The following is a 15,653-nucleotide window of genomic DNA, read 5'->3' on the forward strand; positions in this document are numbered from 1 at the left end:
CTTCCCGCGCTCCCCCTGCCCCCGGGGCCCCGGGCGTCCTCCCGCGCACCGCCTGCCCCCGGGGCCCCGGGCGTCCTCCCGCGCTCCCCCTGCCCCCGGGGCCCAGGGCGTCCTCCCGCGCTCCCCCTGCCCCCGGAGCCCAGGGCGTCCTCCCGCGCACCGCCTGCCCCCGGGGCCCCGGGCGTCCTCCCGCGCTCCCCCTGCCCCCGGGGCCCAGGGCGTCCTCCCGCGCTCCGAGCTCTAGGTGCCCCCCGCAACCCCTGCCCCGGGGGGCCTCCCGAGCTCCCCTCCCCAGCCCTCCCCCGTGCACACTCCACAGTCCCCGCACTCGGCGCCATTCAGAAGCCACGCCGTGCTTATACTAAAAGAATAAAGATTTTTATTAAGCATTGTAAGTTGCATTCGATAGCCTCCGGAACAGCACGCCACGACCCACCTACAATCAGTCAGACCCAACAGCAGTTCATTCTTGCACAATCCATGAGTTAGGGCAGAACTCCCTTCAACTTACAGTAAGATCCTACTCAGGTCTCGCGGGCAGGGACTGGGGAATTACATCTCATTTCTGATCACTAATGTGTGATGAAGAGCATCAGGAGAATTATATGAAAACGAATAAGAAGTGATTCTGATTTCAAAGTACATTGTTTGGAAACAGTAACAAAAACATCAAAATGATATAAGTATACCTGCTTCTACTAAATTCTTGATGGGAAAGTTCTCAAGAACAAGCAATTTGTTTCCTGCTACAGAAGGGGGGGTTGTTTTTTTTTTTGTTTTTTTTTTTTAAGATCAAAGGGATTTTTTTTGTTTTTCACAGAATTTCATATTTTGCTAATATGAAGGCATAAAACAGCAACAAAGAACAATAATGCATACAGCAGTGAGTACACCAGGGTAATGTTGATATCTGAAACAGCTAGATAATTTTTGGGGGGGTTTTAGAATAAATGCAACAGAGGTCAATAATCACAAAATTTTAAGGTTAGAGCAAGATCAGTCAATGACTAAACAGAGTTAACATCTTTTATAGGACTATTACTGATTATTAGCATTTTGTTTTGCAAATGGGCACATACTGGTAAGAATGGAAGGACAATAACATGCATAATATTAACTACACACTTTAAAAATTATGAACCATGCAGAAGGTTAGCTCAAGTAGTAGCACTAATGGTCTACATCCGATTCAAAACCACATAGTTCATTGATCACAGATGCATGGTATTAAGTCACAAAAAGTTTCAGAACACATTGTGTTGATTTTGAAAGGTCATTTGCATCTTCTATGATTTCAACTTTATCTCCATTTAACTTGCTTGTAAAGTAAGTATGATGTACTGCATATTTAAAATCAGCAGAACGGCAATATTACTCTATAATTTTTTAGTTTTGATAGTTGCACTTTTTCTTTTAACACAAAAGAACCACATCAACAGTGATGAGATTTAAGTAAGAAAGAAAAACTGTGGTGTGCCTTATTTCTTTCATAATCATAAAATCAAAGCCTTAGACAAAGCTTTCTTGTGAACAGTAATGCAAAATCAAAGATAATGGCATACATATGGTGCCAAATGCTAAAAATGATATTTTAAGCTATATATAAAGACTGCCAAAATTTGTTTTCTTTATAGTTCAAGAAACACAACTATAGGCTTTTGTCATAACCAGTTTAAACTTTGTGTGTACTTCATTTTAAGTGTGGGAGTCAAATGCTCTTCATTTTCTTTCTCTCTTTTTGTTTTATTGTAGCATTTTGACTACAACTGGTTAAAACTAAAAATGTGTTGTTTAAATCTCTGATATCAAAGAGGGATCCGAATTTCCAAAGTCCTCATTTTTCTCTTACGGAAAGGAAAAAATGTACATAACTGTAGGCTCTCTTTCTCTCCAGATATTCCTGAATCCTACCCTTCCAGCATCCTTCACCCTCTATAAAAAATAAGTTTACTCTTCTTTCTTTAAGACAGCAGCCTCCAGAGCATCGGCTCTGCGGCAAGCACTGTCTGTACTTAGTGCATTTAAATGAGGATTTGTATTGCACATCTTAGAGTCATTGTTCAAGGCACTTTCCGAGTGGCTGGGGGCCCTGGCATCGCCCGCGCTCCCGTTCATCTGGGGAGCAGGCTTCTCCTCAGCCACCGCTCCGTTTTCGGCCAGGGACCCATCTGAAGACACGGCAGACGACTTGGATTCCCCGGATCTTGACTTCAGTTCTTTGGCCACTTCTTCTGCTGAAGCAGCATAAGGAGGCTTGCCCTGGTCAAAATCAAGGACAACACATGATAAAGCAGCTGTGACCCAAGAATGGGGGTGGGGCGAGGGTGCCTACCGAGGCCTGATAACGCCTGTTTCATACTGGATAGCACAACACGCTGCGTGGGTGTGTACTGAGCTCTCGGACCTCCTGCAGAGGGCACAGTCCCAAATCTCTATACTCTCCATGACTGCGCACTCCCCCACTCTTCTCTCCATACTCCCCTCCCCATCTATACTCTCCACAGTCTGCATATGCCATCGTCCGTACACTGCATGTATTTATGGTTTGTGTGCTCTCTGTCCTCTGTGCTTCAGCAGGTGCATGTATTCTCTATATAAGCCCCATACGTCCTACGTACTCCTGGGTCTATCCTTCATGTAGTCTGCGTAATCTATACACTCAGTGTGTGCATTCTGTCGCTACAGTCTATACCGTCTACACTCCACACTCTCTGTAGCCTGTGGCTTCTATAGTCTAGTCTGTACTCTATGTGGTCCACACAGTCTCCATACCATCTACACTCTCCACACTCTGTAGCCTATGGCCTCTAGAGTCTAGTCTGTACTATCTGGGGCCCACAGTCTCCATCCTGTCTACACTTCACTCTCTGTAGCCTGTGGCCTCTGTAGTCTACATTCTAATATACTCTGTCTTGCTCCTGACTGACCTGCAGCTGGCAGCAGCTTATCTCGGCAGATCTGTCCTGGGGCCCCTTCCCTATGTATCTCCTAGTCAGTATCCTGACCATGCAGGAGTCCCCCATTCAAAGAGCTCTAACCAGTCCTTCTGGATAGCATCGGTTCTATGCTAACACCACCCCAATAAATCCTCTCTGAAATGTCACATGATGACTCCCCCACGTATTCACACCTCACCGTCCACCCGTCAGTCTGTGGGAAGCCCACTCTACTAGGGAATGAAGCAAACCTAAGTCTTAAAATCCCACTAAGAAACAAGTCTAAGCTGATAATTGCCACTTGTGTTTGTGACTTATCTCTTCGGGTCTCTCTGCTTTTTTTTTTTTTTTTTTTTTTAATTTTTATTTATGATAGTCACAGAGAGAGAAAGAGAGGCAGAGACACAGGCAGAGAGAAGCAGGCTCCATGCACCGGGAGCCCGACGTGGGAATCGATCCTGGGTCTCCAGGATCGCGCCCTAGGCCAAAGGCAGGCGCCAAACCGCTGCGCCACCCAGGGATCCCTCTCTGCTCCTTTTAACAGATTTAAAAGTACTTCTGGAAAAATAGAAACTTTTAGAGGATTTCAGCTCATGTCCTGGAAAAGACCTCTCAGTAAGACACAAGAAAAACGGCCCAAGATCCTAAACCAGGGGCGTCTCCCCCACCTGCACCGTGACAGCTGGGACCGAGAATTCCAGCACGGGCTGGGCATCGCTGGCCTCTGCCCGTGAGAAGCCAGGAGTACCTGCCAGCCAAGCTGCGGTGATCAACAGTGTCCCCAAACAAAGCCAGGGGCCCTTGAGGGCAACATCACTAGGGCTGAGGACCAGTCAGAACAGACTCACTGCTGAAGAAAACCTTAATGGTCTTTGTACTTCTCAGTGAAGAAACTGAGAACAACCTTCCAGCTCTGCTGTCCTCCCCTGAGAACCCAGGCGGCAGTGGCCCGTCTTCCCCACCCCAACAGCCTGGAGCCTGCCTGAAAACCAGGGGCTGAAGTGCCCCCTCACTCACGCCTCAGGGGTGGCCCCTGCCCTGCGTCCCCTTGGGGCTCAGTCCCAGGGCCTCCTCACTTCAGTGTCCCACCCCTGGGTTCGTAATATGAATGTGCTTTCCCACAAAGCAATACTACCAAAGGTCCTGTTGGAACCTTGAGAAAAATAATACAAAACTAGCAGAGGGCAAAGAGGAGAAGAAAACAGCACTGAAGATTTCACATGCGTCCTTCCAAATCTCCAGGCCCTTGTTCCCCGACAGAAAAGTCCACTTGTCACGAAACCACCCCGCAGCAGTGTGGCCACCTCCAGGGTGCGTATAGTAGGGGCAGGGCCTGCTTACAGCGGAGCTCCCCGGTCCCCGCCAGAGGTTGTGGGCACAGGAATACAGGACGCCAGGGGAGGGAGCATGTGTAGAAACACATTTCTTTCCATGAGCCCTGGACTCTAGGAGCACCCCCACATGAAGTGCACCCCCCAGGCCAGGGCAGCACTGCATCCTCTGCCCCACGAACACATACTCAACCTCCCAGGCAGCAGCAACCCAGATGAGAGACGGGCCACAGACTCTGCAGGCCTGCACTGTCTGTGCTGCTCAAGGTGCAAGAACGCTGACGTCACCCAGAAATGAGCGACAGGAAGCACCAAGGAAGAGCCACACAGATGCTGATGTAAGAACACCCGGGAAGCAACTGCACCCCAATGGATGCAGAATATGCCAGACGGCGTGTCCACAAAAAACTGAGACTTTGTCTTCTGACTTCAGCACAGCACATGGCAGACCAAGGGAAGCCTGCAGGTGAGGTGGAAAACCAAGGGAAGACCCAAAACAGAAACAAAGACTGCTCCGGAAATGAAGGCCCAACCGGGAAAATATAATAGCAAGTGAACATCGTGATATGTGAGATGGTGAAAAGGAAAAGAAGCTTAAAGTCAGGAAGAAACAAAGACAGGGAAACTCAAATCAAACCCCACCAAGGGACCCAGCCAGATGGCTAACCTCACAGGCAGGCAGGCAGGCAGGACAAGGAGCTGTGGCAAGGGCCCTCACACACAGCTGGCGGGACCGGATGCCGTGCAGCTGCCGTGCAGAGGCCAGCAGTTCCTCAGGTGCATGAATGCAGCATGACCACAGGCCCGGGAACTTAGTCCCATAATGACCTGAGAGCAGTGAAGACCTGCATCTGCACGAACATGTGAACATAACGACTGTGGTTAACAATAACTCTATTGCATATCTGAAAGTTGCTCAGAGAGATCTTGTAAGTTCTTATGACAAGAAGATACATTTTTCTAACAATATGAGGCGCTGCACATTCACCGTTCACTTAACTTATGTGGGGACCACTGTGCAATGTATCCAAGTATCAGATTGTTATGCTGTAGACCTGGAGCTAATACCAGGGCACAGGCTGATTACATCTCCAAAAAGCTGGTGAACCCAAGCCTATACATACATGTTCACAGCAGCAGCACTCATAACAGCCAAAGAGGTGGAAACAGCCCAAACGTCCATCAACCAATTAATGGATAAAGAAAACACGCCATTCCCACATGGAGCATCACGCAGCAAGTGAAGGGAATGACGAGTGGGTGCGTGCCACAACAGATGCACATATAGGACACACACGCAGGGCAAGTCCACAGACGTGAAAGGCAGATCCGGGGCTGAGAGGTGTCTGCTCCTGAGGAAGGGGTTTCTCTTGGGGTGGTGAACGTTCTGGAATGAGCAGTGTTGCCGCATGTCCGCAAGAACAGACTGCACTGTGTACCTGAAGCAGGTGAACTGCATAGTAGATGAGTTTTATCTCGAAAGAAAAGAAAACCTCGGAAGGAGGGGAGAACGTGCCAAATGCAGAGAACGAGCTCAAGAGGAGCGCCAGGGATGAGAACCAGGCAAGGAAAAACAACAGAAAGGAAAAACCAGTATTCCAAGAAAACTTTCCGATGCAAGACAAGATCTGAAACTGCGTTTAGAAAGAGCACGTTGTGTGCCGAGCACAGCAACCTGGAGCCGCCAGCATTGGATGCATCATTAAACCTTGGCAGAGAAACAAACAGTTTGGGCATTTAGGCCAAACCGCAAATGACTTCTGAGAGAAAGACAATTCTCGTATTATCAGTCTTTGATGCAAAGGGTTACGACAGAACAGAATGACAGAACACGGATGAGACAGCTGAGGGGGGATGAACCACCACTTTCGATTGTCAGGAAAGCAAAGTGCCTTCAAACACGCCCTCACTCCTCTCAGGTCTTCCCTGCGGCGTCTGCTAAGAGCCCGCGGGACAAACGCTGGCAGGTCACATGCCCAGGCTGTACACTGGGATGCCGCCACTTCCGTCACAAACTCAAGAGCTGAGGGACTGAGCCACGGTGCGGGCAGCTAGGACGAAGCCGATGACAGCCCAGGGCACTCTTACCTGCTCAGCCCCGGTTCTCAGGGTGGAACGGATGGACACAGGTACCCACAGTAAAGTTCAGGTCCAATTCTCAAAGTCTTAAATTTGAGTCAGAAGAGTCAATACAAAGTCTTGAGGTATTTCACTGAAAAAACAGCAGCGGCTTGCACACGTGTGTGTGTGTGTGTATGTGTGTACACAGGACATAAGAGTGCATGGCAGCATGTGCATGACATACGCCAGCACATGTACTTTTTCTGGCTCTGTTCACAGGAAAAGCCCAAAAACAGTGATTTGGCATGAGGGAAGGAAGAGATCCACACGCAGACGTTATCACCAAAGAGACTCAACAGATGTTCCGTAAGTAAAAGCCCTCGGTTTAAACTGGAAACATTAGTGTGAATCCATGAGGATTTTATCTTAAAAACATACAATAAAAAGCAGGCATGTCGTGTGTGTGTTTCTGCACAAAGAAACAGGAGTGTGTTCACTCATGTGCACACAGAGAGCAGGACAGTGACTGACCCCACGGCATTGGGGCCCACGGGTGCTATGTGGTCTGGAAATGCTGTTTCCCACTGAAGAGCCCAAGAAAGTAAGTAATGTTGTGGTTCTGCTGGGCCAGATCATGCCCGCAAAGGAGGCTGCTACAGACCCAAGGCCACACGAAGAGCCCATAGCCAGGGTGGGCAAGGCATCTGTCCTGCAAGGTCTGTGACACTCGGTACGAAACAGGAGGTGATGGGAGGGATCTCCTTATAAAAATACTCCAACAACGAAAACAGAAGTGATGGACCAAGAAGATCTTCCTTCTTCAATGTCCAGGGAATGAACAGACCTAGTCAGTAGCACGTGAGGACAGTAGGTCCTAACAACATAAAAGCAGACACACAGACGCTTCTTGTGCCCCTGACAAAAGCGTGCAGGTCATTTCAGCCTTGTCACAGGGACAGACCCAAGGCCAGCATAGCACCCAGACCCACCAGCAGGAGTGAGGATGAGGAGGTCGGGTCATAGGGGCACAGACTCGGCACGACGCAGAAAGTCCATGGGTGGCATGCCGCCTTGGCGGGGTGGGGAGGCAGATCTAGGGACTCTGAAGACACAGCAAAGTGCAAGAGCCTGAGTACACACAGCACAGAGTCACGGAGAGGCTAAGCCATGCTTGCCTGGGCTCCATCTGGTGCCTGTGTTTTGTATCAAAGGCCCGTAACCTGTAGGGGTAACGGCACCACGAGAGCCATGTGCACAGCATAGGTTCTGGGTTGGGGCACAGCAAGCGTCCCTCCCTCTCCTAAACCTGTTCAGCTGAGAAGTGTGTCTCTGAAGGCAGAAGCCGGTCAGGGTGGGCTGGGGGACCACAGTGAGCCGAGCACAGCCCCTAGCCCAAGTGGTGCTGCACTGCAGATGGGCTGTCAGGCCCCGCTTCTAGGGAGGGGGCTGCCTTTGCACCTCACTTATTAGGTGTATTTCATCAAAGCAAAGGTTTCCGGGGCACCTGGGGGTATAGCCGGTGGTGGAGTGTCCATCCGACTCTGGGTTTCTGCTCAGGTCATGAACTCAGGGCTGTGGGGTCAAGCCCCATGTCAGGATCCCCTCTCCCTCTGCCCACCCTACCCCCCCACAACTCTCTCTCAAGTCAAATAAAATAAATCTTACAAACAAGTTTCTAAGATGCTGAGTTCAGCTTAGAGAGGCAGGCAGCTCAGTTTCTCCTGGCCGATTACATCTCCGTGTGTGGGTTATCAGTGCGTGAGACACAAAAGAGGCCTGATGTTTGCACAGTGGGGGTGGAAATGCAGACTGATTAAACGTCCTAACTGTAGAAGTGGGCCGACTGGCATTCTTTAAAGATCCTTCTCAGGGGAAGTTCATCAGGCCCCAGGTCCTAACATGGTAGATCCAAAGGGGGAGGAAACTCTAGCTCTCCCATGCAGAAGGTACTCGGCGCTGTCCCTATAGGCTGAGCCTTCGGGGAAGAGCTGGTCAAGACGGTCCAGGAGGAAAAAAAGACGGCACTTTTCTTCTTAAATCCTAACTATTTCTCTAAATAACGTTTTGTAATATAAATACCACTAGCAGTCGTGGGGCCACCCCGTGCAGCTGTGACTAGACCACACTCTTTAGCACTGACGCTGCCGGTCCACCTGGGCTGAGGAGCTGGCCAGGACCTCAAGCCACCAGCCCCACAGACCAATCCCTCGGATGCGCGGCACTGCCCCACATTGCACGTTACCTGAATCACACCCTGGTTTTTATAGCCTCTGCCGTAGTACCGTCCACCTCTTCCAAACGTTCTGATCACTGGGGTAGAAATCACTCCCCTTGGACGCCTGAGTGGAGAGAAGGGGACAGGACACACAGGCTTGAATCTGCCCAGGCAGCTGAGACATTTAAAACCATATCGATCTCACACAGTAGCACTGGTCTATCAAATCAGTCACATGGGATTTATTCCAACATTCTGAGAAATTGATCTTATTTTGGGGCCCACATCCAGTCATTCAATTCTTAAGCCAAAATGCTTCAAAAAATTGCTACTTTTTTTTAAGTATTGAAAAATGGTTAATTGAATAAAGTGTGGATAGTTATTTAACAATGGTTGAAATAAATCATAATGCCACATATTATGGAATCCTATGTAACCAAAAGAACATCAAAGAAATGTATCTAATGAGTCAGAATTGAGAGAGTCAGAATTGAAAGAACAAGGGGTGGTTTTCTTATTAACACAAGTACATTTTCAGAACGTACCCTCTTGCTGGTCCTCCAACAGAAACTACCTGTAGGGGGAAAGGCCCGCGGCCCCCGCGGCCCCGTCTGCTCCCAGCCCAGTGGCCGACCACGGTGCCCGCGATTTCAAGCTTCCCTCCCTGAGAAGGTATAGGTTGGATTCCTGCACAAAAAAAAAACAGAACAAATCTTGACAATCACGGAATTAAAAATAGCAAAATGAAACAAGCAAGCCAATTTCTGCTCAATTGTGGCCTGTATTTCATATAAAACCCCTCTCCCTGGTTTTGTGAAGACTCTTTATTTATCACGTAAAGTATCTATGTGCACCTCATTTGATTTCAATGGTTTTAAGTGCTGTTAAAAGTACACCTGAGAGTGAAACAGTTGTGCTGGCTTCTCAAAGGACCTATAACGACTGAAACGACACATTACAAATGCACAGCTTTTAGACTGAAAAAGGTTCCACGAGGTGTTGCCACCGGATGCTCGCGGTGAGCCGTCTCCAACATCACAGTGGACGCTGGCAAACTCAGCACATTTTCTCCTTGGGGAACTGCTTCCAGGCCTCCTGCCTCCACCACGCATCATACAAATCAACCGGTCAACGTGGCTGGTATTTCTCCGTGTGCTGTTTAATTATCCCCTCTCTTGGGGTCACACATACCCACTGTATTCACTGACTTCTGCTAGCTATGGACCGCCTGCGTTTTCTAAGGTCTTCTGACTTAACGAAGAAAATTCTCAAATAATTAACTGCTAGGAACACTTCTGATAAAAACCAAACAGAAGAGAACCTCAAGTTTCTTATCTCTTGGCAGATGGGAGTGGATTATAATAAACTCTCCATCAGGACAGTTCACTGCCCAATGAGACCTATGATAAGCCTCACGTTCCTAAACGCCACGCTGAAAACTATGAAAACAGATGAAACAGGTTTTGGTAATATGTTTTATTTGACCCAACAGACCCAAAATAGTATCATTTCAACATAAGCTTAATATAAAAACTATTAGTTAGATACTTTGTGGTCTTTTTTTCCATGTTTGGTCTACAACTGGATGTGTGTTTTGTGTTTGGGGCTCAGCTCTGCTGAGGCAGGCACAGGCCGAGTGCTCCAGAGCTAAGCTAAGGTGTCTGCCGGTCAGTCCCCAGGACAGCTGAGCTTCAGACACAAGATGGGGGAAGTTATGTAGCAGGATCCTCTTTGCCATTTCAGTCTAAGAAACTACTTCTGCCCCACAGCGTCCACAGCCACCAGCCCACCCAGAGCATCATCCCAAGGGCACGCTGATGTGAGCGTCCACACGGGTGCAGGGAGCTGAAGCCGACGGTGAAGCAGAGCGCGAACTGCACACTGTGTGGCGTGGCAGGAAGGAAAGCACCGGTAGGAGGCAGGGAAGGGCATGCGGGGCTGGTGAGGGGAGACCTGGCCCCAGAGGCCCTGCAGCGGGGGCTGCGTTGGCCTGCGAGTCTTTCCTGCTCCCCCAAGGAGCTGAGCCGCAAATACATTCCTGGGCAGGAGAGAAAGACTGTCCTGTCCTAACGTTGCTCACACATGTATGTGGAGAGCCCTGTACCTGGGTGGGTGGCCGGGTCTCACTCCGCAGCCCCAAAGTACGGGACATATGACAGGTTACAAATCACACCCTCTAATTACAGAAAATCACAAGACGTTATTTCAGAAGTAAACATTAAGCCTTTTTTCTCCCTCGTGAGGCTAACACATACAAGAGGAGAAGCAAAAAGAAGTTTAAAATAAACCCATTTATCTACATGGTATTAGAGCTTTCTTTAAAAATCTTTCCCATGAAGTGGTCTGTGGGCAGTTTCTGTGCCAGGAATCCTGCCACGGCCTCAGAACCTTCTATACCAGCTCATCCTCTTGTCGGGGAGCAGCCGCCCATGAGCACCGTCTGCAGCCTGTTCCACCACAGGAGGCGACGCTGGGGCTGGGCACATGGGGCCGCGTGGACACCCAGAGGCCCCCTGGAAGGCAGAGAGCTGGGGTGGGGGTGGGGGGGGACGGGGCCAGGAGCGGGCCTAGCAGCAAGGATGTGGTGCTGGGCTGGGACAGCGGAGGGGGGCCAGGCGGGGCAGCGAAGCTCTAGGAGGAGGCGTGGCATAATTACCGCCCTGCGACTTGCTAGTCCTGCTGCTGTCACCGCCAGAGAAGGCTCCGCAGTGTCCCGCTGCCGTGGCCACTCGGAAGGCACGGTACGCGCCTGTCGCTACAGTCTCCCCATAGGGGCCTCCAAAGCCACACATTCCTGTGGGACCCAGGTGGAGAGAGATGGAGAAGCCATGAGGAGCAGGGCCGGGGTGCCAGGGGGCCTATGAGCAGTGGCCTCATCTCCTTCAGCTGCTGGGGAGGCATCTCCCAGCTCTCTCCCCAGTGCAGGGGTGACTCTCAAGTGTGTGCCTCGGGGGCTCAGCGGCAGGCCCAGGGGGCGGCCCTGGCAGAGAGCACTCCCCAACCCCCCCATGACGTGAGCCGACCTGCTGTGAAGCCCAATCTCTGCAACAGCCTCTGTATTTGCCTCTCCCTTCCCCGTCAGGGCTTCAGGGGTCAAGTGTGCGCTTGTCTACTGCGAAGAGCTGGCGCTGCAATCGTCTCCGTCTGTCCGACGACTGACTACACGGTCCCGACATGGCGGGCTGCGCCCCCCACAGTGCCCGCACAACTCACCTGCAAAGCCCCGCCCTCGGCCCTGAGCCGGGGGTACGGGCCCGAAGTGCCGGGGGTACACGGAGGCAGGGTAGAAGGGCAGAGCTGCGGGCGGCGGGAAGGGCAAGGGGTGGCTCTGCCGGGAGAGGCTCAGCCCTTCCAGGATGCTTTGCCGCATCTTCTCCACCTTGGCAGCTTGCTCCGCCTGCAAGTCAAGGGCCCACACGTGAAAACTTACTTCGAGAGCTTTCCTCGAGCTGGAATGCCCGGAAGAGAAGGGACACATGCTGGCCAAGGACGTGTCACGGTCTGCGCAGCCACACTCTGTCCAGACGCCGGCAAGACCCCTCCCGCTCCCACAGCCCCAATCCCACAACCAGCAACGGAAACCCCGCCTTTCTCGGCCCCGGTGCCGTGGAGAACTGTTTACCACGGAAGGTCTTAAGTGAAAGTGTGGTTTTGGTTCTGGAACCCGCGGCTGAGCCCACAGGTGACATAGCCGCACAGACATGCCCACGAAGTGAGCACCCAGCCTGTGAGGCGTGAGAGGGGCGGTGAGGCACCGCTGGGGGCCGCGTCATGGGCAGCAGCAGCACCCGCACAACACAGCTCGCGTGCATCTCGCCCACCATGGAGAACCACCTATGACGTCCGCCTGGACCATCCTTGGCTAACAAACATGCACATACATGTAGCAATGACAATCTTCAGCCAGAACGTGGGAAAACCCGCCTACACCAGGCATCCATCTCTAGCCTGTCCCTGACCTGCCACCATGGCGGACGAGGAAGACAGGTAATCAGGAGCCCGCAGGAATGTGAGCCTCTTTGTGCAACGGCACAAGGTCACCTGACAGCTGTTCACTTTGCACTTATACCAGGATTTCAAACAGGCCCGGGCCCTGCTCCTTCCTGAGTCTGCTGATTCACCTACTTGCTAAAATGTGTCTGCAGCCATGTGTCAGCACCCGTGCGTTCTGGTGGCTGTGCGCAGACCCAAGTGGAGCAGGTTGAGGTCTGAGCGGCCACCGAGGCTCTGCCATCCTGATTCACATTTTACAGTGTAAACAGGTCCTGTTCACTGTGGACTTGGTGCCACATTTTCGTGTTTCTGTGGGGGGTTCTGCTGTTTGAAACGGGCCCGAGCACAGTGCTGAGAGCTGTGCCAGGCTGACACGTGCCTCGTGGACAAAGCGTGTGCATCACAGCACCACCAGCCGTGGGGACAGTATGAGTTAACCATATAAATCCATCGACATGTCTTGTAACAGAAACATACACAGCACAAAGCAGCGCACTGAGTGGCTGACATAGATGTGGCCAGAGGGCTGCAGGGCCCCATGAGCAAGGTTCCATGTTTGGTGACTCCACATGCAGGTGGGTGCAGCGCAGTGTGGTTGTCCAGGGCCGAGTTCTCAGCCTGCCAGTGCTCCTCCCTCCCAGGTGGCTAGCCACTCTTCCCTGTCCCCTGCTGACCTCCCTGCAACTGACCTGACCATCACAGAGGTCGATGAGCGGGGTCTTCTCCCGGCTTGCTTTGAGGAGTTTGGACTGGAAGAGCTTCCCATCGAAATACATCCACGGGCAGCAGTGCTCCCAGGGCACCGGCTGGCCGCACGCGTCGTTTGCAAACAGGGCCATGTCCACACCACTCATGAAGAGAGCTGACAGCTGAATGCCTCGGGGGTCGAGGTTCTCGATCTTTAAATGGAAAAGAGTGATTTCCGTGGGGTAAGCTGCTATAGCACCTGCTTCTTGCCACGTCTGACTACAGCTGTCCACACTGACCATGGACACCCCTCCACCAAAGGCCCCCTAAGCACACTTCCTGCTACCTCACAGTGACCCTGGACACTGGCTGTGTGAACGCAAGGGCTTTTCATGTTACTTAATACATTTAAATATCTGAGACTGTCTCATGAACATACTGGTTATTTTAACGTGGAATCTGTAAAGCCGCACACATGTGTACAGCAACACGGTCACGGATGGCCTGCAGCACCTTCACCGTGCTCCCCGAGTCACTGCAAATTATATACGCTGCTCGTGTACCAACAGGAAGATTACGACAAGGCACGTGCTACTAAGACTTTACATTTTTCAGGTCACTACATTAAAAATGTCCTCAGTATAATCTCATTCTAAAACCTGTACTTCATGTTCACATTATCCTGTATGTTCACGTGCTAGATAGCAACTCATTAATGGGACTGTCAAATGTTTCGGGAGAAATGGATAGCTTATAAATGGAGAACACAACAAAACACTGTGTCTGGACCATGCAGACTCCCTGTCCTGGCTCCCCACCCGCCCGTGCACACGTACGGCCTCTCTGCTCGCACCTGGTGCGCCGCGCAAGGAACACTGACACATACAGTCAACTCTTGATTATCTGCGAAGGACCTGGTTTGTGGATTATCCAGAACCGAGTCTCCCCAGCCTGCCTGCACCCTTCCTCAGGCGACAGAGTCTCGAGAATGCAGTCTTTATGGGCACCAACCTAAGCAATGCCTAAGTGCAGCAGGTGCACTGGCTCTCCATTAAAAAGAAAAAATTCCCACACCAAATGCTGATGAATTTATGATTACCTGCTGTTTGTGCTCAGTGCCCACATCTCCACAACCAGCTAATACTGCTTCCCAACCTCTGCGTTTTGGATTTTCGGTCAACATACTTCAGAACTTTCTAAACCTGGAGAAGCCTGTCCATGCCCGCGGCCCAGCCCCACCAGCCCCAGCTCCGGCCCTTGCTCCTCAGGAGCCCTCAGCCCCGCCAGGAGGGACACCATGCTCCACTGAGGGCAGGGGGGACTGGAGGATGGGACCACATGCGTTTTTATATTTACGAGCAGAAAGTGGGGAGAGGATCAAAACGGAGGAAGAATTCACTCGAAGTGAAAAGTCCCTTCTCCTCCGAGAGTCTTAAAGCAAAAAGAGGGAGCTTCTTCCTGGAAAGCTGACGCTGGGAGCACGGCCTTGCAGCAAGTGGGCCAGGGAAGCTGGGGTGGCGTAGCTGCTGCCCGCCACCTAGCGGAGCTCAGGGAGCCAGTGCTGCTGCTGGGAGCCCACCATGTGCCCATGCCACCCTCACCTGCGGACACAGACCCCCCGCCCAGGACCAGTGCTCTCTGGAGAGCTGGCGGGAGGCGGGGGCAGGTTGGCCTCACCCACACACACCTACTTATTTGAGACGGACTCGCCATCTGTGAAGGAGCCGTCTGGATGGGTTTCCAAAATGATGATCGAGTCATTTGGCTTCAGTAATGACAACTACTACAACCTCACAGAAAAAAAATCTCAAATGCTGTTTCATGTAAATAAAATCTCAACTGCTGTGTAGATCTTGCCTCACCCAAAAAATACTCTAAATTACTTCATACGGTGTTTTATGTTTCTTCCCTACATGCTCATTATACAAACAAGACTATAACCCTCCAGGACCCATGACACAGGCCTTGGGGCCACTGTGTACATCTTCACGTGCATGTCATTCTCGTCTCCACCACCGTGGCTCCCAGCACTCCACTTCACAGAGGAGGACGGGGACACGTACTCACAGGATGCACGAGGTCCTAACACTGCTCACCAGCGGCACAGGAGTCTGATCCCCTAGTTGCAGGAGTGGCTGCAATTGTCATACACCAGCCTTACTCTCTCACCACCAGAAGACAAAACTATCAGCAGCGTCCAAAAAGTTCCTCAACTAGACACAGTGTCACGATTCTCTGACTATAAGAAATACAAATACGGAACTCTGTCCCTGAGCAATGGCGGTGGCTGCCCCACCCCGTGGCTCACTCCTGGGCTGTAGACCCCTAATGGGCCACGTTCACCCGCACGCACCCAAACTCTTTCTAGAGCCACAGGGGCCCCGTACAGTCTTATAGATCCTTCTCCATCTTTTGTATTCTGCACCAAGT

The 15,653-nt window shown here is 51.3% G+C and overlaps 1 protein-coding gene across 3 annotated transcripts in view; it reads right to left on the bottom strand.

Annotated features, from left to right (window-relative positions):
• Nucleotides 1-356: 356 nt before the first annotated feature.
• The window catches only part of FAM120A (family with sequence similarity 120A), an 87,317-nt gene continuing 72,020 nt past the window's right edge, over nucleotides 357-15,653 (bottom strand). The window contains exons 13-18 of one of the 3 annotated variants that reach the window (XM_038527371.1): nucleotides 13,226-13,435; nucleotides 11,757-11,940; nucleotides 11,200-11,337; nucleotides 9,089-9,230; nucleotides 8,571-8,667; nucleotides 357-2,259 (exon numbers count right to left, since the gene is read on the bottom strand). In XM_038527371.1, the coding sequence (XP_038383299.1) occupies nucleotides 1,948-2,259; nucleotides 8,571-8,667; nucleotides 9,089-9,230; nucleotides 11,200-11,337; nucleotides 11,757-11,940; nucleotides 13,226-13,435 (1,083 nt within the window). In that variant the 3' untranslated portion in view covers nucleotides 357-1,947. Of the gene's footprint in view, nucleotides 2,260-8,570; nucleotides 8,668-9,088; nucleotides 9,231-11,199; nucleotides 11,338-11,756; nucleotides 11,941-13,225; nucleotides 13,436-15,653 lie in introns of those variants that run through there. The other 2 variants (XM_038527372.1, XM_038527373.1) reach the window with 2 other exon arrangements.

The sequence above is a fragment of the Canis lupus genome, chromosome 1 (genome assembly GCF_011100685.1).
Source record: "Canis lupus familiaris isolate Mischka breed German Shepherd chromosome 1, alternate assembly UU_Cfam_GSD_1.0, whole genome shotgun sequence".
Classification (NCBI taxonomy): Eukaryota; Metazoa; Chordata; class Mammalia; order Carnivora; family Canidae; genus Canis; species Canis lupus.